The 23876-nt window shown below is 51.3% G+C and overlaps 10 protein-coding genes across 10 annotated transcripts; 5 read left to right on the plus strand and 5 right to left on the minus strand.

Moving 5' to 3' along the window:
- The first annotated feature begins 177 nt into the window (after positions 1–177).
- ASPVEDRAFT_192745 (mitochondrial 37S ribosomal protein bS16m) lies at positions 178–1233 on the plus strand. The gene is made up of 3 exons (XM_040809124.1): positions 178–463; positions 590–785; positions 891–1233. Exons 1-3 carry the CDS (start codon positions 387–389, stop codon positions 933–935), a joined length of 318 nt encoding a protein of 105 aa, XP_040667977.1. The 5' UTR covers positions 178–386; the 3' UTR covers positions 936–1233.
- Positions 1234–3578: 2345 nt separating this feature from the next.
- ASPVEDRAFT_663410 (RNA-binding protein) lies at positions 3579–5951 on the plus strand. Its single transcript, XM_040815875.1, has one exon. The coding sequence runs from the start codon at positions 3864–3866 to the stop codon at positions 5760–5762; it is 1899 nt and encodes a 632-aa protein (XP_040667978.1). The 5' UTR covers positions 3579–3863; the 3' UTR covers positions 5763–5951.
- A 1132-nt stretch (positions 5952–7083) lies between these two features.
- ASPVEDRAFT_41716 (mitochondrial 37S ribosomal protein mS45) lies at positions 7084–8974 on the plus strand. The gene is made up of 2 exons (XM_040812409.1): positions 7084–7703; positions 7934–8974. The coding sequence occupies exons 1-2, from the start codon at positions 7218–7220 to the stop codon at positions 8624–8626; spliced, it is 1179 nt and encodes a 392-aa protein (XP_040667979.1). The 5' UTR covers positions 7084–7217; the 3' UTR covers positions 8627–8974.
- Positions 8975–11200: 2226 nt separating this feature from the next.
- Positions 11201–12670, minus strand: ASPVEDRAFT_52954 (uncharacterized protein; the record flags this gene model as incomplete). Its single annotated transcript, XM_040814723.1, has 8 exons — positions 11201–11291; positions 11433–11609; positions 11679–11682; positions 11755–11949; positions 12005–12118; positions 12176–12316; positions 12369–12447; positions 12509–12670. The coding sequence occupies 8 exons, from the start codon at positions 12668–12670 to the stop codon at positions 11201–11203; spliced, it is 963 nt and encodes a 320-aa protein (XP_040667980.1).
- A 945-nt stretch (positions 12671–13615) lies between these two features.
- On the plus strand, positions 13616–15232 carry ASPVEDRAFT_83731 (uncharacterized protein; the record flags this gene model as incomplete). The annotated part of the gene is made up of 4 exons (XM_040817437.1): positions 13616–13859; positions 13981–14031; positions 14090–15071; positions 15139–15232. The coding sequence occupies 4 exons, from the start codon at positions 13616–13618 to the stop codon at positions 15230–15232; spliced, it is 1371 nt and encodes a 456-aa protein (XP_040667981.1).
- A 143-nt stretch (positions 15233–15375) lies between these two features.
- On the minus strand, positions 15376–17067 carry ASPVEDRAFT_52956 (uncharacterized protein; the record flags this gene model as incomplete). The annotated part of the gene is made up of 2 exons (XM_040814724.1): positions 15376–16777; positions 16817–17067. 2 exons carry the CDS (start codon positions 17065–17067, stop codon positions 15376–15378), a joined length of 1653 nt encoding a protein of 550 aa, XP_040667982.1.
- A 452-nt stretch (positions 17068–17519) lies between these two features.
- On the minus strand, positions 17520–18662 carry ASPVEDRAFT_52957 (NAD-dependent epimerase/dehydratase family protein; the record flags this gene model as incomplete). The annotated part of the gene is made up of 3 exons (XM_040814725.1): positions 17520–18328; positions 18383–18588; positions 18640–18662. 3 exons carry the CDS (start codon positions 18660–18662, stop codon positions 17520–17522), a joined length of 1038 nt encoding a protein of 345 aa, XP_040667983.1.
- A 596-nt stretch (positions 18663–19258) lies between these two features.
- ASPVEDRAFT_132127 (tryptophan synthase) lies at positions 19259–21567 on the minus strand (the record flags this gene model as incomplete). The annotated part of the gene is made up of 3 exons (XM_040806889.1): positions 19259–20957; positions 21063–21369; positions 21432–21567. The coding sequence occupies 3 exons, from the start codon at positions 21565–21567 to the stop codon at positions 19259–19261; spliced, it is 2142 nt and encodes a 713-aa protein (XP_040667984.1).
- A 385-nt stretch (positions 21568–21952) lies between these two features.
- Positions 21953–22455, plus strand: ASPVEDRAFT_28826 (uncharacterized protein; the record flags this gene model as incomplete). Its single annotated transcript, XM_040810159.1, has 2 exons — positions 21953–22064; positions 22121–22455. 2 exons carry the CDS (start codon positions 21953–21955, stop codon positions 22453–22455), a joined length of 447 nt encoding a protein of 148 aa, XP_040667985.1.
- Positions 22456–22669: 214 nt separating this feature from the next.
- On the minus strand, positions 22670–23650 carry ASPVEDRAFT_28827 (N-acyl homoserine lactonase family protein; the record flags this gene model as incomplete). The annotated part of the gene is made up of 3 exons (XM_040810160.1): positions 22670–23139; positions 23189–23549; positions 23606–23650. 3 exons carry the CDS (start codon positions 23648–23650, stop codon positions 22670–22672), a joined length of 876 nt encoding a protein of 291 aa, XP_040667986.1.
- Positions 23651–23876: the final 226 nt, after the last annotated feature.

The raw sequence follows: 23876 nt of genomic DNA on the forward strand, positions 1-23876 counted from the left end.
ATTTCTTTACTACAGAAATGAAGTATTAGATTGATGGCCAAGTAGAGGGAAGTTAGAATATATAGTTGGGTGAGTGACAACCACAACATCGACCGGTAATCATAATATGCTTATAACACCATTAATATTCAATAGCTGTACATCATCTTCAATTAGTGAATACATTTGTTCTTATAGCTTCAATATATAGAGGTTACAGAATAACTAACATAGTTAACTATATCTTACGTAATCATCGGGTAAACTAACCCATTAAGGTCCGGAACAACAAACATCCGATCAGTTTTGGCATCGACCCGGAGATTTTGGCCAACGCCGCAACAGCTCTCTGGCGCATCCAGTCAATCCATGCTCACCTCACCCCTCTAATCGACACACCCGCCAGAATGGTCGTCCGCATTCGCCTAGCCCGGTTCGGGAACAAACACCAGCCGTTTTATAACATTGTCGTCGCCCAAGCGAGGTACGTCGCTCCTCCTGTGCTTTTGGACTGGACTGGACTGGACCTGGACTATCCAGACTTGTGCTGGAAAGAAGGAGATAATCTCGAATGCGAGAAATAAGCTAATACCTACTCGCCTTCTAACAGATCCGCCCGCAACTCAAAGCCCCTGGAGGTGATCGGGACGCTGAACCCGATCCCGCAACGCCCGACAAATCTATCCGACGAGGAGGCCGCGCGCGCGAGAGCATACAAGGAGATCTCGCTTGATCGGTCCAGAGCAAAGTACTGGCTGGGTGTGGGCGCGCAGCCGAGTGATTCGGTTTGGCGGTTATTGAACTTGGTATGTGTTTCTTTTGGACTGTTATTGGACTCTTAGTTTTGGGAGATGGGGGATTGATTGTCTATGGAGTGGATATATGGGATAAATGCTAACGTGTGCGTGCAGGCTGGCCTTGTTCAACAGAAGCAGGAAGCTCCAAAGTCAACATGAAAACGCGATAATATTATATTCTGGTTGCCGCGCGGATCGGCGGAGGATGAGCCTGTCAGTTCATAGGGCTGTATCCGGTTTGATGGTTTCATGTGGCTGGGTATCTGGCAGCTCGCTGTGGGAAAGGCCCCAAACTATTATGCTCATGCTCACTACCCCCGGCATTTCTTTGGCGTTATGAGATTGGATCATTTGGCATATGGGGATCCAAAACTGTATTGTACATTGCTTGTATATTAGGATATCATGATAAGCTGACTTGAAGTTTAACATTACTATTCCATTTGATTAACTCGGCTTCGGAGCCTCAATTCCGCATAGACTCGGGATACTCTGGGGAATGACTCATAAAGTAGTCAAGGATGTCTCAAGGTGGCAAGCCATCAGTGCTCAGGCAATTCTTTGGCAGGAGTCAGCGACACGTTTCCAGACAGCGGACCGAAAGTATATATCCATGCAAATATGTACAGAAACGGAAAGGACAGGAAGGAGCAAGTATCGAATCGAATCGGTTTCAGATACATCGCTCGTAGTCTGCCTTCAACCATGTCTGGAATGGTGCACTCCTCGAGGATGAACTCAACCTTGAATATTCATCCCCCTTGCCCCTCTGGAAGGAAATCATCGATCAGCCAATCTCATTGCGCGCTTGGGGTGCCGGGCCTGTTAAGATAGTTGAGAAGGCGCAGGGTAGCAGATGATTGGTGGGCGAGAGGAATTTCAGCAGCGAAGATCAGCAAGAGTTCTGCCTTGCTGGCTCGCCTTAGTACTCCTGTGGAATTAATCCTGGTGGCAGTTGGTCGAAGCCCGGCCTGACATGGATCATCTCGTGGGCTGCCTAATCGTCGATGCATTTGGCATCGGCGGTGCCTATCCAGGAACCATCTGGTTGGTCCGCTTTGTCCTGGAGGAAGGTGATCCTGGCTTTGTTCCGGCGCGAGAATCAGTCAGCAGTTTAAGACAGTGACACGCATGTCCCTTTGTCACTGATGTCACGATGTGCTTATCAATATGCGGCCCAGAGGGCTAGACTTCCATCTCACATCCGTCAACGGCATCCTTCTACGGGTAGTAGTAGCTTGTTTTTGGCCGCTGTGGTGGTTTTATGCGATCACATGGCAATAATACCCAGGGTCTAAGGGATTAGAAAAGTCCACGTCGACCAGTTCCTGGAGGCTGGAGCTTAGGCCCATTTGGGCCTTATTACGTCGCTCTTAAGCCGGCGCCATTTGCCCAAAGAGTCGGAGTTTTGGGTTATCCGCTGACGATGGGATGGAAGGAAGCTCTCGAAAACCCTCCGCAATCCACGGAATGGGGATGGGGATGTTTTGGTAGCGCAGGCTATGGTGGCACAAAGGCACCCCTCTCCTGTCAGGTGGATAGTCGAGGCTGAAGCAGTGACGTGTTTGGCTTTTTGCGAACTGCTTCCTTTCCTCAAGACCAGTATGAGGGACAAGAGGGCGTGATGGATTTAATTATTACGGCTCAGTTACGCGTGGGTGGTCCAGAAGTACTTGACCTCTGACCCTTAACGGAGCCCTCTGGAATGCGATATGTCGTCCAAGCACAGGGCGGACGCAAGGGTTGGATAAGATTGAGATGCATAACTCGGAAGCATTTTGCGCTGCCAGATGCCGGCCGTTTCCTGCCATTCTGGGGTGGAATGATGATGATGCTGATTATCTTCCGCCGACTTGAAGATGTAGAGTCGATCGTAATACCAGTACGCCGATAACGAACAGGCCACCCCCCACTCGCTTCGGCGCACGCACCACGTTTGCTTTCGGACGCGGCTTTGACCTTGAATGAATGCTCGCTGCATCCGGCATGTTCGTGCAATCCAAGGACACAGCGTCATGGCTGACGGATTTACCATGCTTTCATTGCCAGGCCATTGTTTGGCGGGCCTGTCTCAGGGGCATTCACATGGGAGAGCGGCGTCTGGGGCGGCCTGATGCGCATCCGGCGCGGGTCTGGATAGCGCGTCCGAGTCGTGTCATCTCGAATCTCGATGCCGGGACGCGCCCAGCGGCAACGACGGGAGTGCGACTGCAGCTGAACTGCTCGCCGGTAACGTAATTTTGGTAACGCCATCTCGCCTCGACCCATGGATGGGCCCGGTTTCTCACCCTCCCAAAAGTCCTCGAGCATCATCCAAAGTCCTCCCAAAGGACCGTTCCGGACTTGTTGTCTAGCCCCAGTGTCTTTTATTCACGCTCAAGGCGGCGCTGCACCACCACTGCCTGTGTTTCGCGGCCTCCTGTCACATAAAACTGCGCGGTTACTGCCACCCCTCCTCCTCCTCCCCCCCAACTCTTCCAGTAACTCTATCGGTTCCCTGTCACTGAGTCTGCGCTAACTCTGGCCCGGCATCCACCTTCTCTGCCCCGTCCCAGACTCTCTCCCTCTCCGTCTCTTCCCCCCTGCTCCCTCTCTCTCTCTCCGTCCTGTCCTGGTTTCCCTGTCGCCATTTTTTTAATTTCTGCTCGTTCGGACATTCCATTCATCTGCTTCTCTCCTTTGCCTCATATTCTTTTTATCTGACTGGCGATCCATTTACTCTCCCCCCCCGTGCCCGTGTCCCACTCGCATCCTCGGTCCGTCGCATTAACCTCGATTTTCTGCTTCATTGTCTGGGCTCTTGTCCTATCGCATTTGCAACCCCTGGAATTCTTTCTTGTGAGGCATTCCGCGACATCGAGTAACACTTTGTCCTGTTATCCTCGGCTGCCAAATTTTATCGCTCCTGCGTCCTGCTGAACTTTGATTCACCTGTCAACTCTCTCTCGACCCCCCGATCCGCGCCCCTTACCTGTGCCCATCTTGCCGAGCGACTCGACTCTCAACAACAACTTCGTGCTGCAACCGTCGGCCGCGTCCGTCCTTATCAAGCGACTCGATCCCTCCTGAGCTTTTCAGTCTCGAGGCATGACTGGCACTTCGAACCAGTCTAACCGTACAAGTCCGCGGTCCTATAGCACCTCTCAGCGCACGCCCTCCGCTTCATCGTCGGGCGCGTCACCTCCACACCAGCCGCTTTCTTCTTCTTCTCAGGCGCCCTCGACGGCCCAGAATGCGATGTCGACCGACGTGTATCACCCCTCCGCGTCGCAGGTTGCGAACCCTCTAGGCCCCGATTTCTCGTCCTATTCCTTCTCGCCACTCAGCCCCTCCTCTTCCTTCGATAACGCCCCTCCACATACTTCCTCGTTTGATACTGTGTCATCTGCCGCCATGCGCCTCGCTGAGTCGGATCGGTCGGCACAGAACCTCAACGGCTTCATCCGACAAGCCGATGTGGTGGGCGGTGGCGCGATCTTGATGCGAAAGCTTCCCAAGAATATGAGTCGCGAGGCCTTGCGCAGCATGTTTCTATTTTCTAACGAACTGTTGGATGCTGATTTCGTACATTCCGACCTTGCAGAGGACAAGGGGTTCCTAAGTGCGATCGCGCGCTTCAGCAGCTTGTCGGCAGCGGAAGAGGCGCGAGCGTTGCTCGATGGCAAGCCGAACTCGAAGAACGACGCCACCATGGTAGTCGACCTTTACAACAATGGCCCGTCGGCCCCATTCATCCCCCGGCGCAATACAATTGACCATTCTGCTAGCCGCCTGCTAGGGAACGGACCATCGACGCGACAGTCGCGTTTCAATGGTACCTTCCAGACAATGGAGAAGTTATCATCAGTTAATCCAGCCGGCTCTTCCGCCAATGAGTCCCTTCCGCCGTCCTCCGAAGCCAACTCACGCCTCCATAATATCTTCGCTCCTCAGTCGCCGCTCGGTAATGGAGTCCCTGAGTTTCCTCGCATAAGCGGCAAGTCCATGATCGATCAAGATATTGATGAGGATACCGGAGAGCTGCTGAAGGATCCGGTCGGCTACGCTGAAAATGGACACACTGGGTCCGTCTCGGTTCCGCGACGATCTACCAATCCCCAAATTCCCACCAGCCACTTCGCCAACCTGTCACTGACCACAAACATCACGTCCCCGCCAGTGCAAAACTACACCCCTGGTGGTTCCTCGCACTTGAACGTTTCAACCCCATCCTCGGCCTATCCTCAGGCTATGAATGGGACCGTGGCAAATCCTGCGTTTCCCTATGGCTCCCAGCATACAGCCCGCCACAGCTTCCCGGCTGCCAACCCGAACGACATGAACCCGCCTTGTAACACCCTGTATGTGGGCAACCTCCCACCAGACACCCAAGAGGAGGAACTCAAAGCTCTATTCTCGAAACAGCGCGGTTACAAGCGCCTCTGTTTCCGGAACAAGCAGAACGGGCCCATGTGCTTTGTGGAGTTTGAGGATGTACGCACCGCTGGCAAGACTCTCAACGAACTCTATGGCTACAAACTCTCCAACAGTATCAAAACGGGAATACGTTTGAGCTTTTCGAAGAATCCGCTTGGTGTTCGGTCTGGACAACAAGGCTCTATGAGTTCGTCTAGTTCTCTTGCGGCGCAAGGTGCTATGCAAGGAAACACTGGCGTTAGTGGGATATCGAGCCATATGTTCTCGACGGTCAGCGGACCACCTCCTGGCTTGTCTACGCCACCTGGCTTGGCGCCTCCAATGGGGCTTAGAAACAACGGTGTTATGCATCCCTCCGGCTATTCTCATGGACATGTACCTATGAACGGGATGAGCGGAATGAACGGCTCCTTCAATCCCAACCCAGGTTTGGGAATTCGAGGGAACCCCCTGAACCCGGTGATGATGCCACCTCAACCCTTACACAACGGTGCAGCGAACGGCGGTAATGTTGGACAACGCTCAGGCAACGCTACCCCGAACTATCCCGATTACATGATGGGGCGCTAAAACGACACGATGTTTTGTACGGGACCAACGTCCGACATGTTTGAACGAATACTGGTATATCCGGCGCATTAGGGGACTTTGTTTGTTTTTACCGGCTAGACAGCATTTGGAGGGTCTCCTGCCCCTCAGGAGTAAGGATATTCGGACTATGAACTTCTTCGGCTCGCTTCTTAAGGTTACTTCTGCTTGGACATCGTGGCATTTTTTTTTCCCTTCTCACCCGACCTTTTTTCCTTTTTTCTTTTATCCTCCTTCTTCTTTTCATTCTTTCTTTTCTTTTTGATACACCACTTCGATAGCATGGAATTGTGGGCGCCGTTATCAGCTTGCTTGTTTAGGGATTATTGCATCTTACTAGGTAGTCTGTTGCTGTGTTTTGATGTCATTTGATACCTCTGAGGGCCGTGAACGATTTTATGTCAGCAGGTTATGCTGTTTTGTTTTGCTTGGCTTTTGTTTTGTTTTTTTTTCCCAGCACTGTGTCCCATACCCTTTGTTTATCCAGCTTTCTGCCATTCTTCAGATTATATTCTTGGGGATTCTTTGCATAAGATTCTCTCTATTCCTTGTTTAATGATATTGATTGCTTTGCATTATTGATTACCCGGCGTCCCTTTCTTGCACTAGCGGTGTTTTCTCTTTCCTTAGCTCTCGGTCTCTAATCTCATCATTATTTGCATCTGCATTACCTACTCCTGGTTGTTTCTCCCACCTAATTCTCTTAATCAGAGGAAAGACTCGAAGAGGGGGAAGAAGAGATGAGATAAGGGTCGAAAGACGAAGAGCTCCCGCATTACCTCACATGGCCACGACAATTTCACTCCTCTCATGAATTCATACAATAAATTTTGCACCGGAAGGCAACCGTCATTCAAGAGCGGCGTTTACAAAGGTATACACCGAGATATTACTGGGGTTGACTATCTGAGCGAGATATGGCATGTATTTTCGCGCACTTTTTCTTGCGCCATTATTTAATTTCTTCTGCACTTCGGAATGGAGGCTATTTTGTGTCTTGTTTTCTTCTTTATTCCCTTTTTATCTTTTTCCTGTTTTGCCTGTGGGCTTGGATTGAGAGGCTGAGGAAGAGGCGCATGTATTTTTTTTTTTTTAATTTTGTTAGTTATGAGTCAAGGCCTGTTTTGCATGAATGTGCTCGATTAGTAAAAATGTGTTGCTTCTATGAAATAAAAATTGCATAATGCCCGGTATACTGTTGCTCTCTATACCTGGGAGAGGTGATCATGTTGGGGGTGTCACGTGAGACCTGACACCCGAAAAGTTTCTTCGTCTTCCAGCTCGGCCCCTGCGGTAAATCAACAACTACTCTGCCACCTCACCACCTCATCCATTGAGCTCTTCCCATATACCCGGGCATTCGCCCCCAATAATACGTTTTTCTTTCTTTGGTATTGATCGTGAGCTGGTCGCCCGTCGACCTTGCACTTGCCCACAATGCCACCCCGGATACAATCGCAGCGTGTCTCTAATTCCCTTCTCCCATACCTTTCCTCTCCTTCAGCCTCCTCTACCACGAGAATCCCCCTCTCGTCCCCATCATGCTCTCCTTCGCCTTCCTCTTCCCGTTCATTCTCCTCAACACAGCACACACAAACGCAACGGCGAAGAGAAATGATCTCGTGGCTCCAAGGCGAAGGAGCCGCACTTAAAAACCACACCCCCGGCCAGCCCAACTACCTCTCCACCATTGTTTCGCGCGGGCGGGGCTCACAAGCTGTGGTTTCCCGGCGGCCGTTCCCCCTGAACCAAGCTTTCGTCAGCGAGAGCATCCTGAGTGAAGAATTGCGAAATGAAATCTACCAGCAGGTGGTGGTGAAGAAGAAGAGCATTCGCGCTGTCAGTGCGGAAATGGGCGTTGATATGAGGAGAGTAGCGGCTGTGTGTCGATTAGTTGAACTTGAGAGCCGGTGGCGTCAACAGGTATGGTTGCGATTTTTTTTTTTCTTTTCCTTTTGCTGCTTCGTCTGTGTTTCCCTGCCCTCTCTACATGCAATGATGAGACAACAAAAAATTATCGATTAGTCTTTACGATCCCAGATTTCTGGGGATGTGTACAACGCCTATAATCCTGATTTGCATACCATTAGCCATGGCTTGATTGACCTCGCAAATATCGGTTTATACGTGTCTTCTAACCGTGTTCCAAACAGGGGAAACCATTGGCACTGCCATATGCGCGCTCAGTCCATGAAATGATCCCAACAACTCCATTGTACGAAGATGCTCGTTCCCGACGCGAGAAACCTCACGAGTCAATTAACGACCTCCCCGCCCACCGCCTTACCGATGCACAGATATTCTACCCCGTATCTGAATCCCGCCACTTCACCCGTTCTGATGCTGGCCGCGTATTCTCTGCTGCCCCAGCTCGTCTGCACAGCGTTGTTGCTAAGGAGGTAGCCAACCCGGAGGAGACCGTGAGCCACATCACACAAAACCCATCGAAAATCGAAACCGTTGGCAAGGGTGCCGACGAGCAGCCCGTCCTCCAGGCTGCGGACGCGCGTATTCCGCACCCATACCTCGTCGCCTACGAGCGTGACCGCGCAGCTCGGCCAGAGGAACGCAATGAGGTTTTCAAGGCTCATGCTAGGCGCCTTGAGAAGGAAGAGGCTGCCGAGAAGGAACGCAAGCGTATCGCCGAGGAGCATCGTGAGCGCAACCTATCCCACGTCAAGCCCGAATCCTCCCGCTTCGAGTTCCGCATCAAGGATGTCGCTGTGAGCAGGGAGACCACTGGCACCGATGGCCGTGGCCATAAAGCTCCTGGCCGGAGGTACGGTGTGCCCAGCTACGAGCGGAAGAAGGGCCAGGTCAAGATCCCCACACGCGTGGTGGTCTAAGCCGAAGCTTGGCCATGCTGCGGGTGCTTTATGTGATTCACATGTACTACTACTACTATTATACTCCTGTATTTCTTCCTATACTTTGTACAAATATTCGCTTAGGACTGAATATATCCTAATTCGATCGGCCCTTGTTTTGTTTATGTCTGATGGGAATGTCCGTAGTTACACCAGGTTGGAGGACTTGGAAGGGGCGACTGCAGGTCCATCATGAGGTATGTACCTGCCCTTTTGGGACATTGAGAAGCTGGTCGTCCCTTCTTCTTGCGTCATCGTGGACTTACCAGGAGATATCTCCGTCCGCACATCCATTCCTGAGGAATAAAATTCCCACCCACAACAATGGCATCTATAATGGGACGCAGACTACACGTTGTAGATATGTGCGCGCTTAATGGGTTGGGTATTTGCACACCGACTCCAGCTGGTAGATCTGACTCTAGTTGTACAGAAATAGACCTCCCCACTAACTTCCATTTGTACTGCTGTACTTTGGCTAAATACTCTCCAGTTATTCTATGGCATAGGAAAAGGGTTCCGCATCACATGTTGGATTGTTGATGCTTTCGGCAGAGCACGTGAAGCCATGCAAGGAGACGGACCCTTGACTTAAAGTGCGTGCCGTGCCTTACCTTGAAGTTTGAACCAAGGAACGAGGTATCATATCGACATCAACGGTTGGCCGTTGTTTCAACGGCGATCGAACACAGCAGCCCGAGCACGAGTGGCTTGCTCGGGCCTTGCAGACGATCGCCTGCTGGCGTTGAAGATACCTACTCTACAGGTTTAGAAAGAAGATCTTGCTGGGGAGCTAAATATAGCGACGACTAAGTTAGCGACTACTACAAGTGACAACTGGTTCGCAATGGCTGTTGCCGAACAATAATCAAACTCAAACACTCAAGACGTAAATATAGTCGGTATTAGGCGCTAGGTTCCCACCAGCGAACGACGTGGTTCGAGGGTAATGGCGAGACAGGTAGACTAGCTGGGAGAGGGATTGAAGAAATTTGGGCCAAAGTGTCCACTCTGCCACTTAAGCGCCGGCTTGTGTGCTTGGGAGTCAGGGGCGAGTGTATCATGAAGCGCAGGCGATGCTCGCTGTTCTTTGTTTTGATTTGGTCCCTGGTTCGTGGTTCGTTCCGAGTAGGATTTCGCCCTGAGGGCCCCTGGGGCTGGCTGCAGGTTTGCCCTTACAGTAAGAGTAGGCAGTCACGCAGGATGGGCCATTGTTACGCCCGAGGGCGAAACTGGATGATCAACGCGTAATGGTGCGTCGTGAGGGCCTCTCCAATTGCGAACAGGGCTGCAAGGCTGGACCGGACTGGACCTGAGGACAGTGTGAGGAGTGAGATTTGCTTGGAGAGACTGATATAATCGATTTCTCCGAATTGTTTGAGTCGCTTTTCCATTGCGGAAGAGATGATGGCCAGACCAGGAGATCGTTGCTTCTTTCCCTCATTGTTCGAGCCACACGTCAGCCCCAGTTGGTGGGTGGATGGCCTGGACCGGGCACAGCGAGAGATTGCGCGTAGAGAAGTGGGCGGAGAAGAAAAGGGCCCAAATTAAGAGGATTAAGAGGGCCCACTCCAACCAACAGACCAACTGGTGAACAGCCCAGGAACAGCCGCAGGCAGCCAACAAGCAGACCGTGGGATGGGAAATGAAATGAAACAGCCCATTATTGTTGCTAATTAGCAGACGCAGTTGCATTTGACGCTTTCTCCTGCTGGCTCCTGTTCTGTTCTTTTGTGCTTTGATTCTTGCTTTGACTTTTTACCCTTCCCCTCCCCAAGTCTCTCCTTTTCGTCCCGGCGGATTAATTCCTGTGCCTCCGGAGTATCGCGCTTTTGTTTTTCGGCCCTCGTCTAGTCTCGACGGCCTCGTCCCTCGTTCTTCCTCCTCTCTCCTTTCCCATCCACTCGCTCCCATCGCTCCGTCGACTTTCGCTCGTTATCCCCCTCTCTTTCGCCTCTTCGCTTCCTTCCTTTCTTTCCCGACGTTTCACCCGTCTTCATCGATCCAGCCTGGCGCTGCTCTTTTCTTCTTTGTTCTCCTTCTCCTGTCTCTGCAAGGGGCGTAGAACTGTCTCGAAACGACCTCCAGCCTCTTGACGATCTCGTTCTTGTCTAACCTGATCGATCTGTCTCGAACGAGGTCGATCCGCGTTTCAACCCAACTGCCGTTTTATTATTATCTTGCTTGCAGTTCTTCATCGACACCCGTCATCTTTATCGTCTTGAACCACCTCGACTATCAAAAAACAAAAACATCTACCTTCCGCACTGCCGTTTAAGGTATGGTTATCAATCAGTCGCCTTTTTGCTTGAAATTCACGTCATTTATTGTTTGGTGACCTCGGCTGGTTTTTCCGTGGTCGCTCTTTTGTCGCCGTTTTCGTCTTGATATACCAACCCTCGCTACGTATTGTTTACTGAATGCGATTGCTCAGTCTAACTGATCCCTGGTCATAGCCACCCGACTCGTCATTCTACCGCGCCCAACATACTCGATTCAGGAAAAAAAAGTAGTAGTTTGGAAGAAATTCATCGGGCACCGAACGCCCTCGTGTCATCCAATTGCGACGTCTTTTAAAATCAGCCAGAAAACGGACCCATCGTGATTACGCGCACCGAGTCTGACATCAACCGACTTATATAACCTGATAGCGTCAGCTTAAATTTACGTTGCCATATATATTCGATTTCCGTCGCCCAAATATCGATATCTGCACTCGGAACGATACAAAAATGCCAGGGGTACGGATGAGCAATTTGCTAGGCGACCCGTTCGCTCTTGCGACCAGCTCTTCAAGGAGTCGACGATGGTGCGCATATATCCCAGCTCTCCCTCCGTTAATTCTATATTCCTCGAAGCCCAGTTCTCTTGGAGACGCCCCGGTTTCGTCGTTCCTGGAATCGAAATCATGCCCTGGGCTGCCACCCACGCAAGGGCAATCTGTGGCAACGTGCACTTCTTGCTTTTAGCAAGATCCTTGAACCCATCAGCAATTCCCTTGTTGGCGTAGAAGTGCAAAATCCATTAGGACATCACTGGAAAAAAAAAGAGGGTTAGCAGTGGCATTGGCAAAAAAAAAAAAAAAAAAAAGATAGAGTTGCATATACTTTGTCGCCTATAGTCATCGAGTCCAAAGTCGTCCGGCGTTTGGTAGGGGAAGTCGTCCACTAACCATCCATGCCCAAGAGGGCCGTAAGCTATGTATGCAATATCGAGCTCGCGAGCGGTGGAGACAAGACCGTCAGACTCGTGAAGAGTCTCGAACGCAGAATACTCTGCTTGTACGGCGTCAATTCTGGCCACTGCGGCAATTGATAAGACGGTCAAAATTCTTCTTTTGTTCTCTGCCGCACTCACTTGAATTTGCCTTCCGCAGTGTTGCAGCAGAGCACTCCGACAGGCCAATATACTTCGTTTTGCCTTGCCTGCGGAGCGAATCGAGGGCAGGTATGGATTCTTCGAGCGTTGTATCTGGGCACTTCGGTTAGTTTATACTTGCATGGGAACGGATCACGCTGAGAGACTCACTAGCATCGATGCGGTGCAAATAGTATAGATCCGGTGTAGAGCCAAGCCTCTCAATGGTTCCCTCTATGTATGTTCGAATGTGCGAGGCCGAGTTGGTGACTTGGCCGTCTTCAAAGGCAGCAATACCACATTTGGATGCAACTATCCCTTGGGTAAGCAGTAACAAATCACCCGATAGAGAGAGGGCACATACGAAAGATCTTGTCGCGGCAATTGTGTTTTCTGATAAAATCACCTAGGATCTTCTCATTTACGCCGGCGCCGTATGAAACCTTGTTAAAACGTGAAATCAGCGAGGATGTTTGCCTCCTGCGCATTTGAGATTAGACTCACGGCAGTATCCCAGAATGTACAACCCAGCTCTAGGGCTTTGAGCAGCACAGGCTCGGCCTCCTCATAGCTAAGGCTATTACCGAGCGCAAAGCTGATGCCCATAGCACCGAAGCCGGGCACGGGAACCTCTACGCCGTCCGCGAAGCGTAGTGACTTGACCATTATTGCTGGGGAATGTAGGTTGTACGAGACGTGGTGCTGTCTCACGTATTGTCGACAAGTTGGCTAACCAATGTGCGAAAGGTCAAGGTCTTAGGTGGGAAATTATGAAACTTTTCGCTGTCTGCACCCTTGATAAAGGATCCCCGAGGGTCACGAACCGGTGCTTCCCGGTTACGCGACCACAGCGGTAGAGCTTAGTAAATATCAGGATGCACGTTTTGCAGTTTACATGTTACCAGGGGTCGGATGGGTGTAACGGAAGACATCGGGGAGAGATACTGGGACGTCCGACTGGCTCGGCTGGTGCCAAACGGGGCCAACAAGACCCTCTGTCCCGAACAGCGGGCCTAGATGCCGGATGTTCCCCGTTATCTCGAAGATGCCTATGTCCCTGTAATCTGGCATTAGTGCGTACGCAATCAGCGATAACATGGGTAACCCTCTGGCCGTAAGGGTTTGGGCTGCACCTAGGTGTACGAGATAGATCCTGGCTTCATGTCTATGCCCACATGGAACCCGAATAACCTGGAGGTTAGGAGTGGGAAACCAGATTTAGGAGCACAGTCTCCTTATTAGCATATAAGCCGAATTCTCTCAGTTCATATGAGCTTCGTGCTGCAGCCAAGTATCGAAGCTAGAGTTTGAAAATCATTCACTAATGACCGTCAGTGCTACTACTTTCTATTGTTCTTACCTGAGAAGCCCTCTCAGGCTATCACCCCAGGCACCGTTACCGGACATCCCTAATTACCCCGGGAGCCTGGACGTATCGGCCGTGACAAGCTTGTACCCAACTGGGGATCCAAGGGTACGCCCACGACATTCCCGCATTATGGCAGGCGATAGGCTAGGCTTGGCCGGGGTATTTATATAGCCATCTGAATCTATGGCACCTTACGATACGGGGCTTCAACGGTCCCTCTAGCGTTTTTTATAAGCCCAAACATGGCGATTCAGGCGATCCCTTCTAGTCAACACGTCAGGACCGACAAGGTCGCTCTGGAGGCGTGTCAGCAGAGTGAAGCACCAGCAAAGGATACAGAGAACGGAGAGTCGCATGAGATCTTCCAACTGGGCGTGGACGGCGTCGAGTTCAGGACTGTCAGCTGGCAGCGAGCGACTATTGTGTTCCTCAAAATCAATTTCGCAATGAGCATTCTCGCCATCCCGGGGGCTCTGGCGGCACTTGGTTCGGTTGGAGGTTCCTTGTCAATCGTCGGATTTACCTCATTAAACACATGCAAGTTGAAGTCACCACAAAGCCAAAGCCAGGGTGCTACGACCGTGTGTCATGCTGACTCGTTATGTAGATACCGGCATTATCCTGGGTGATTTCCGTAACAAACATCCCGAGTGCCACAGTAAGCTACCCCCTCCCGGTACAGCCTAGACAGCCATCAAGACTAATGTCTTCTGCAGTGCTGGCAGACATGATGGGGTTCCTCTGGGGACGCTCTGGACGCGAACTCGTCGGTATCCAGATCGTCATCGCTCAGATCCTGATCTCCGCGGGTGGAATCGCCACAACGGCAATAGGATTCAATGCGTTGTCGAATCATGGAACATGCACCGTGACCTTTGCACTCATATCCGTGATCCTGATTACGGTCTGCTCGTCCATCCGCACCTTCTCGCGTCTGAGCTGGCTGACCTGGTTTGGCTTCTTGACCTTCGTTCTTGCAGTCTTCATCTTCACTGTCGCGGTAACGCAGCAGGACCGGCCTGCTGCAGCTCCTCCAACTGGTGACTTTGACCTGGGCTGGGCACCCATTGCGTACCCGACCTTTGTTGTGGGCATGCTCAATGCAGAAAACATCTTCGTCAGCACGAGTGGCTCGTCGATGTATCTGCCTGTCATCTCCGAGATGCGCCGACCCAAGGACTATCGCAAGGCTTGCATCCTGGCCGGTTTCATTATTGGCGCCTTGTATTTGACGTTCAGTCTGGTTATATACCGCTGGTGCGGCGCCTGGCTCTCAGTTCCGGCCTTCGCCAGTGCTGGTCCGCTATTCAAGAAGATCTCTTATGGCATCGCGCTGCCAGGGCTGGTAGTTGGTGTCGGCATCTACCAGCATGTAGCGGCGAAGTACGCCTTTGTCCGCTTGCTCCGAGGCTCAAGGCATTTGCAGGCAAATACCCTCGTCCACTGGTCCATGTGGCTCGGCATCAACCTTCTCCTGGGTGCAGTAGCGTTCATCGTGGCAGAGGCTGTGCCCATCTTGAACTACTTGCTTGGTCTGGCTGGCGCATTGTGCTTTGCGCCTTTCAGTCTGGTGTTTCCGGCGCTTCTTTGGATGTATGATTATAAAGGCTACAGGTCTGGATCCGCGGGACAGAAAATAAAGTACGGACTGCATGCGGTAATCGTGGCAATTGGGCTGTTTATGATCGTCGGTGGGACGTAAGTGTCGCTCTTGTCATACTTTTGGGGCACATACCAAGAACTAACAAATGGTTATGTTCTCTAGTTATAGCGTTGCTATGTCGATTAGAGACGCGTTTGCCAACGGAGATATCGCACAAGTCTTTGACTGCAGGGACAACTCTGGCTCCAATCCGTAAGGCAGTACGCTGTTTGGATATTATCTAGACCATTTAGTGACCGCTAGGATTGCAAATTCACCGCCCAGTCAGCTTTTGTACTGCATCTAATTCCTATATTAGTTAGTTGGTCTACCTCTATTTCTCACGGGCTATTTCATAAATCAATCAATCTCTATTTTGAGCTTTCCAACACCGCGATCTACGCAACTCTGTAGCGCAACCCCCTTCTCCTTCGCCAGGAGCGCTGTGCTCTTGTAGTCGATCTCCCCTTGACAAACCTTGACCTTGCAGGCACCACAGGCGCCAGACTTGCATGAGTATACAATGTCAAACCCCGCGTCGTTCAGGACGTCGAGCAAAGTCTTGTTCGAAGGGACTGTCATCTTCTCGTGTCTGTTCGTGTCTGGTTCGTCGACTTCCACCTCGAAAGCGTCACCCAGGTTACCACCTTCGCCACCCCCAAAATCTTCGAAATGAACCATATGCTCTGGGTAACCGAGCTGAGTGGTGGTCCGGACACATTCTTGCATCATGCTCGATGGTCCGCACGAGAAGATACGGGTTTTAGGAGAATTGCCCGGGCCAGGGTTTGGTATGATATTTCCAATCTCAAGCCGTTCCCCCCTTGAAGTAGCATATAGTGTGGTCTTCTCTGAAGGGAGTCGTTCTAGAAACGCGGCCTCTTCCGGACTTGGTACGGCGTAATGAACATGATATGGAAAGCCTTTGCTCTCCCACTCACGGATCGATGGGAGAAATGCAGTTATGCCGATGCCCCCGACGAGCACGAGGCGCGGCATGCCCTGGTCGCACTTTGCATCATTTTCCTGCGCGCCAGGGTTCGTCCCAGGGGACATCTCAATCTCGCCGCCGACTTTTAGCTCGTTGTGGAGGTATGCTGAACCGCCTCGCGATTGGCGATCGAGGGCCACGCCCAGGCTGAATCTGTACAAGTCGCCATCGACGACCGAGTACGATCGAGAGAGCCTCGTAGAGTCTGGTCCTGAAAATGTGATTTGAGCAAAAGCGTAACGATTGAATTCGGGATTTGTGAGAGCCAAGGGATCCCTCAACTCGAATGTAAGCTTCCTGACGCGCTGGGTGATATGTTGAGCGTGAACTAGGGTATATGTCTTTGGCGTCTGCCTCAGTCTGTCCTTGGCCAGGTCTAGGAACAGATCTGTCAGGGGCAGCTGGGTGCATTCCGATAACAGATGCAAAGGGACATGTCTTCCTCTGATAACTCGCTGCACGTTCAGGACAGACCACTGGGGGAATGGTCGCTTTACCAACGACACCGAGTCGCCTTTGCAGACAACTCCAGTCCGTAACACACGCATATTCCAGCCCGACCGTCCCGTCCGTATTGTGCGGTTCAACGCCCTGTGCCATCGGAAGCGGGAGTTGAGCTTGTGGCACGGATGTCGAGGCTCGCTAACCTCCAGCAGAACGTCGTTTCCGAGCTGGAACACGTCGCCAATGCACACGTTGTCTTCATTCAGGTTGGTCGTGACCACGTTTTCCCCATACGCCCCAACCTCGTACAGCTGCGGTTCTGGGGTGCTCTCTGCTTGCCAGTCCGCGTAGTGGTCCGGGTTTTACTGATGCACTGCGCGCTCCGATCCGCCATGCCTACGAGATGCATGTTCATCCCCAATGAATCCAGTCAAACTGCAGAAGATTGGCTGGTCCTGTTCCTGTTTGTAGATGGCGGATGTTATTTCTCCTCCCAAGGCAGCGTTTCTGACTTTCCCCACCCGCACTTGCAAAAGAACTCCATCTTTGGGCACCGGCGCATGCCCTAGCGAAGACAAGCTCTCCTTGGGGATGTTTCTGGTAAAAGGGACACCCATCGTACGTGGTATACCAAGTTTTGAGGGGCTAGAGGGTGATGAGATACCGTTGTGAGAGCCCGGCTGACTATTTTATAGACGATTGGTGACCATGATGGCTCAGCTCAATCCAGGACCGTCATCGGCGGACAGCATTCCCGGGACCCAGCGAGACTGCTGCGCAAGTGGCGACCTTGGCCTTGTGGATTAACACGTTGCGCTATTCCTGCTGCAGGTCGCGGGGCAAATCCGGGTATGCGAACCGGGGGGGGATCCACGGTGAAGTTGAGACTGGACGATAGGCCGTAAGTCCGAGCTGTATTTTTCAGTATTTGGCTTACCATCTAGATTTCTTCGGAGTGAAGGTCTCGACAGCGTGATGGACCTAGACCTCTACGTCTACTCTTCAAGGATCTATCCCGCCTAGATGAAGTACTAGATCTCAGGGATTGGTTCACACGATTTTGTATAGCTCATTGCGGGAGTAAGCCCATGTCCTTCGCTTCAATCTCAACAATGCTCCGGATTAACTCAATCAGCTTCGGCTGCTTGGGATCCCAATCAAACAGCTTCCGTGCCCGGATGGCATATCCACGCGAGTTTGATCCCCACGCACCAATGGCCGCTGGAAATATGTTAGTAAGGTGGGCAGCATCCGTCAACTGTTCAACCTCAGGCGAAGGAATCAGCTTCATATCAAACGCCTCCTTGGCAACGGCGCGTTGCACATCACCCCAAACGAAAGGCCCATCCTCCGCTAGATAGTAACCTTCTTCGTTCCAAGTAGCCTTCCCACCACCGGCAGCGGCGGATTCGGCTAACACCATGTATATGCTGCTCAAATCCTGGATGTGCACCTGGTGCCAGATATTCTCGCCCGCGCCAACGAGAAACCCCCTTCCCCGCTTCAGCACCGCGGCGGCAAGAAGGTACGCTTGTATACTCTTCTGGTTGCCTGGTCCACGGCCGGGGCCATAGATGGTGGGCGGGCACACAATGGCCGTTTTTACGGAGGCCTGGTTGCACTTGCTGGCCGCGAGGATGATTTCGTCGACGTTGCGGTGGACGGCATCGGCAGGCAGATTGACCAGCTCTCTTACACCGTCCCAATCATTGTACTCTTGGGCCCGATCAATGCCGTATGAACACGCGCGCTGATCTTCAATGGATAGGACGCTGGTGCCCGAGGTGTGAATGATCCACACTGGGCGCTCGGGGCGATGCTGCTGAGCGCCTTTCGCTATTGCGGTGGCCGAAGCAACGTGATCACAGTTGGCAAAGTCTACAAAAATTGTGTTTGTGAGTGCTGGCCACTATGAAGACATGTGGCACTTACGGAGGACGATATCGACTTCCTTGACTTCATTTTCGATGACGTCGGTAGAGTCTAAGTCTCCATTCACTACCCGGACGTTGGGATACTGCGACTTGACCTGTATCTCCTTATCCTTGTTGCGGATAAGAGCTGATAGTTGCCAGTCAGGGTGGGCATTGGCAACTACGTAGAGAAAGTCACCACCGATATACCCAGTAGCGCCGGTGCTGACAGATAAAATCAGTGATATCTCTTCCTTTGTCAACATGGATACTTACATGAAAACCTTAGGGGAAGGCATGGGACATAAAGTACATGAATGAAGAGGAAGAAGATGATGAGGATAAGCAAGAAGCAATACTTCAATAAAATAATCAAATCAAGCACCGGGTGGCAGGTTTTGATAACCAATGTAATAGTTATTACATACTGAAATACAGACTCCATATTACATCCATCGTTCGATATTTCGCCGATTACTCAGCGGCAAGGAGTGCAGCGTAGCCTGATATGTGTACTCCTCGCCTTGGAGAACGACCAAGTGCTGTGTCTGCCTTGTTAGTTAGTTACGTGTGGGGAGTATGTTTGGGTTCCTACAACTACCATGGCTGCATCCCACTGCCAGTACGTTGCCGATCTAGGGCGACATAAAGCCCGTAGCAATAGAATATAATATATATTAAAAAGAGCGAGTTGTGAAATCACTTTTCCCTGTATTACTCTGCATTGGCTATATTATCGTGCTTTTTCAACATTTAACCCAGCGTCGTGTTGTCTACTGTCAAGAGACCTACAGTAGAAGACCCAGGTTATAACAAATGGAAACCGGTGCTTCTATTAATCTACCATGATAATAACGAATTTCCCTTCTTACTACAAAGCTCGTTTCGCCTCCATTCAAAATCGCAGATCCCACCCAATTTCTGGACCCAGCCGGGGGAGACTGTCAGCAATGCTCTGTACGTCCTTGTCCCCTCGCCCACTCAGGCTGACGACAATATTTTTGCCTTTGGTCATTGTCTCGGCCAGTTTCATTGCCCCGTACACGGCATGAGAGGATTCCAGAGCGGGCAAGATCCCTTCGTATTGTGCCAGAGCGCGGAATCCCATCAATGCTTCGGCATTTGTGGCAGCTATGAACCGCGCCCTCTGGCTGTCTTTCCAGGAACTCAGTTCCGGGCCAACTCCTGGGTAATCCATTCCTGCAGAGATGGAATGAGTTGGGGCAATCTGGCCCTCCTGATCCTGCAGGATATAGGTGTATACCCCGTGGAGAACACCCTTGCTTCCCTGGCTGAGTGTCGCTGAATGCCGCAATGTATCAAGTCCATCCCCGCCAGCTTCGACACCCAAGAGCTGCACGGGCTCCTTGATGAACGGGTGGAACATCCCCGAGGCATTGCTGCCACAACCAACGCAGGCAACAACAGCGTCAGGGAGCCCCCCTATAGCCTGATGTAGCTGTTGTTTGGTCTCTTCTCCAATCACCGACTGGAAAGTTCGCACTATGGTTGGAAATGGATGAGGTCCGGCCACTGATCCCAGCACATAATGTGTCCTGTCTATACTGGCAACCCAAGCTCGAAGGGCCTCGCTGACTGCATCGCGAAGAGTGCAGCTCCCCGTCTCCACGGCCACAACTTCGGCACCAAGAAGCTTCATCCGAAACACGTTCAGTGCCTGACGGCGAGTATCTTCCGCCCCCATATATATGGTGCATTTGAGACCAAACTTGGCGCAGATAGTTGCCGTTGCGACGCCATGTTGCCCAGCACCCGTCTCGGCAATGATTCGAGTTTTGCCTAGTCTTCGTGCCAGGAGGATCTGACCTAGGGCATTGTTAACTTTGTGGCTCCCTGTATGGTTCAGGTCCTCCCGCTTTAGCCAAATATTCGCTCCCCCTACATGCTCAGTGAGGCGCTCGGCTAGGTGTAGGTTGCTGGGTCTGCCAATATAGGCGTACTGAGCATGGTACTCATCCCAGAAGACAGGATCCTGTCGTGCGTCCTTAAAACCGGCCTCCAGTTCCGCTAGACACTTTAGCAGAGATTCGGGGACGTACTGGCCGCCAAACTCGCCAAACCTTGACCCTGGATTGGGGGAGATCCCAGATACTCTTGGGGCTGGAGAGGCTTGGGATGGAAGATCATCATCATCATCCTGGAATTGTATCTTTGGTTTGGCCAGGCCTTTATCAACATCTCCAACCGCGTCCAGCGACATCCCATGCCCATCCCTTCCGAGTCTACGCCCGGTAATACCCGCCAGGTACTCTTCAGCATGTTCGGCAGCCATACCAGGAGGCGCTCTGCCTACCACACTGATTATCTGACTGCCAATCACGCAGCCCTGGGCAATATCCTGCACAGCCAAGAAGTGCTCTCTTGTGCTTACCCCAAACCCGACCGCTGTTGGGAGATCCACCGACCAGCTCCTGACTCGGTCCATGAGTCTTGAAAGACCATTGACCTGTTGATCGGCAGCACCAGTAACGCCCATCCTCGAAATCACATAAACGAACGAATCAGCCATTTCACACAAAGTCTTCACGCGTGGTTCGGGCGTCGCGGGAGAGATCAATGGAATGAACGAAAGACTGGTTTTTTTTTTTTTTTTTGGCAAGTCAGCACATTGAAAATTTACTTCATAGTACCGTGCAGTAGCCATATAATCACGCAAGAGGATCCGCTTCTATACTAACCCACTCGAAATGCAAAGACCGCGAAAGTAGCCAGCCTCCTCTGGTGGAAGGTCCGTCATCACAAAGCCACTAACCCCTGCCTTCTTGCAGTCACGAACCATGTTCTTCTCGCCGTAGCGCAAAATAGGGTTATAATATCCCATTAACAAAATTGGCGCTGTGACGCCTCTCGTTCGTGCTTCTCGAACCAGTGCCAACACAGTTGAGATTGTGACGCCGTTGGCCAGTGCTTTTGAATTTGCGGCCTGGATTACTGCCCCATCCGCGATAGGGTCAGTGAATGGGACACCGAGCTCGATAACGTCTGCTCACTCGCGGTGCAGTGGTGTCAGCAACAGAAATACACAGACAGAACGGGATGTTCCCTACCAGCACCACCATTTTCTAGGCCAAGGAGAATATCGACTGTGTCTTCAATGGTAGGATATCCTGCAGTGATGTAGGCCACTAGAGCCGCGCGCTGCTGCTGAGCTGCTCGTGAGAATGCTTGCTTAATGTGTTCCATTGCAAGAACCATATATCAGCAAGTTTTATTTTCGTGTGCTAAGTAGCAAGAGCGGAGCGAAAGAAGACCTTGTTAACGGACTCCAGCAGCCCTATTCTATATTTGTCCATGAGTCATACTCTTTCCACCTTCATAGTGCTAGGGGTACCCGGAATTCCGGGACGAGCTTGATTTGGGTCAATCGCCACGACAAGTATATCCCGACCAGTAAGGGCAAAATCCGAATATCTTCCCCGCTGACAAAGCGGGGAGTCTCAACTAGTTAAGTAAATAATCAAGTTAATTTACAAATATTGTAGCTGTCGTCTACATGACCAGAAATATAAGGTCGACGCGGCCCATGCGGTTAGGTGGTGCTGAAATACTGTCCTGATTTTCAGAAGAAATGTCCTCCTTTTCCTATTATTCTCTTCCCGGCTTTGGGGAGAAGTGTCGTGTGGAATTCGGTTTCTCTGATGCCTGCATTATCGGTGACCGAATGATTGTTACTGGTCAAAGTAATGCTGCCCTGACCTTTATTTATATTAAATATATTACTTACCTACTCAACCAGCCGGAATGGACCCAGACACCCTCCAGACACCCCCCGGCATTGAAGAACAAGTTGTGCAGGCATTCGAAAACATCAAAAACCTCATTATACGCACTATCGAGCATGCAGGCCATCCTGCTCACCAAAGTGGCAAGTCAGGCTGGGGACATGTGGTAAAACTCCATGCATATTTCGTTGGGCTGTCGGCCATCCGCGATCAGGCCAGGGATACTATGGTACGTGCCATTAAACAGTGGTGTCCAGATCATCAGCCGCTCTTCACCATGGTTGGCATTGAGAGTTTGCCATTTCCCGAGCATCGTGTGGAGCTGGAAGTGGATGTATGGCTAAAGTGAGGTCTCAAATGTCTCGCATAGCCCTTCGTAAAGGTACTGCGGAAGCGTCCGTTTTCTCGCTTCTTTATATGCTTTTCTTGGGCCTTTTATTATATGTATCCTGATTATGGTCCAATTGAAGCCTACGAGTAATACAACCGGACTAGATACTATATCTTCTCAGATGATACACTGATAATCCTCTTGTTTGAGACGAGCTTACTGACAGGTCCAATTACTCTAGAAACTTAGGGCTCTTCTCAAACTTGTCAAAGTAGCTTCTCTCATGGCCAAGGCACACCTTGGCATCCGTCCGTTGCACCAGTCTTTTCACGTAATCCCTGCTCCTATGCCAGGTGTTATAGTCTCGCATCAGGAAGCCCTGAGGTCGTCCGTCTTCATAGTTCTCCTTCACATGGAACAGATCCCCGGTCAACACCACAGTGCCAGACACAGGGAATCTCAGCTCCATCACCAGAAATCCCTCGGTATGCCCAGGACACATGTGCATGGTGACTCCCTGCCAGAGCTCCACCACTTGCTCTGACACCGTCTTCCAATTCAGCAGCTCAGCTCGCAAGTAATCTGGCCGGAATAACCCACTGTCATGCCCCGTAGCAGATGCCCAGAATGCATTCTTGAGTTCTTTTTCATGGCACCAGATTTCCACATCTATAGCCCAATTGAAAGTCAGATCAAGCTGCCCTGGTTGGAGAAGAAAAGATAAAAAAAAAAAAAGCTGGCAATGACTAACCTGTTCCGAAGAAATGCTCCAAGCCGCCTGCATGATCCAAATGCAGATGGCTCATGACCACTGCTTTGATATCTTCAATGTCTCCAGCACCGGTGGCTTTCACTGCGGATGGAAGAGAGTGGATATCCTTCACCCATAAGCGAGGAGCACATTCCAAGAATTCCTTGTCCCAAGAGTTGATAATATCCTCGCACGAGCCTGTGTCAAACAGGATGAGGCCCACGTACGGGTGGTAGAGTAGGGCTGCTATCATCAGGCACTGGCGAACCTCGTGAACCTGGGGTGCTTGCCCGGGTAGGGGCGCGTTGGCCCCGGAAAGAACATATGAGGCATCAATGTCGAGAGCGCCCAGGTCAAGCAGCTTGCTCAAATCAGCTCACGGTGGAACCGATCCCTCAAACTACGGGGGAGACTTACCCAAAGCTTTGAGCCGGGTGGAAGAAGTGAAAGCTGAGACGACATTCCTACCGGGGTCAATTAATAAGGGATATCGGCAAGTAGAGTCAAATGCAGAGGATTCACTATGAAGATCCCCCTATTGACATCGGGCCTCTTATATAAGTAGATCTTGAGATAGGGCCTTTGCGGACAGCGATCCCGGGCAGCTACGGACGGAGTTACGGTGATGCCGTACGGATAACTCGGTTTACCCTGCGCTGCTTCTGATCAGCAGTCTTTGCACCGTTGC

The sequence above is a fragment of the Aspergillus versicolor genome (genome assembly GCF_001890125.1).
Source record: "Aspergillus versicolor CBS 583.65 unplaced genomic scaffold ASPVEscaffold_5, whole genome shotgun sequence".
Classification (NCBI taxonomy): domain Eukaryota; kingdom Fungi; phylum Ascomycota; class Eurotiomycetes; order Eurotiales; family Aspergillaceae; genus Aspergillus; species Aspergillus versicolor.

What these genes read in the sequence shown, in the direction of transcription:
- ASPVEDRAFT_192745 (XM_040809124.1), top strand. Translation starts at nt 387, where the DNA reads ATGGTCGTCCGCATTCGCCTAGCCCGGTTCGGGAACAAACACCAGCCG. An exon ending in ATTGTCGTCGCCCAAGCGAG is followed by an intron (nt 464 to 589) that starts GTACGTCGCTCC and finishes GCCTTCTAACAG; the next exon opens with ATCCGCCCGCAACTCAAAGC. An exon ending in TTTGGCGGTTATTGAACTTG is followed by an intron (nt 786 to 890) that starts GTATGTGTTTCT and finishes GTGTGCGTGCAG; the next exon opens with GCTGGCCTTGTTCAACAGAA.
- ASPVEDRAFT_663410 (XM_040815875.1), top strand. Translation starts at nt 3,864, where the DNA reads ATGACTGGCACTTCGAACCAGTCTAACCGTACAAGTCCGCGGTCCTAT.
- ASPVEDRAFT_41716 (XM_040812409.1), top strand. Translation starts at nt 7,218, where the DNA reads ATGCCACCCCGGATACAATCGCAGCGTGTCTCTAATTCCCTTCTCCCA. An exon ending in AGAGCCGGTGGCGTCAACAG is followed by an intron (nt 7,704 to 7,933) that starts GTATGGTTGCGA and finishes TGTTCCAAACAG; the next exon opens with GGGAAACCATTGGCACTGCC.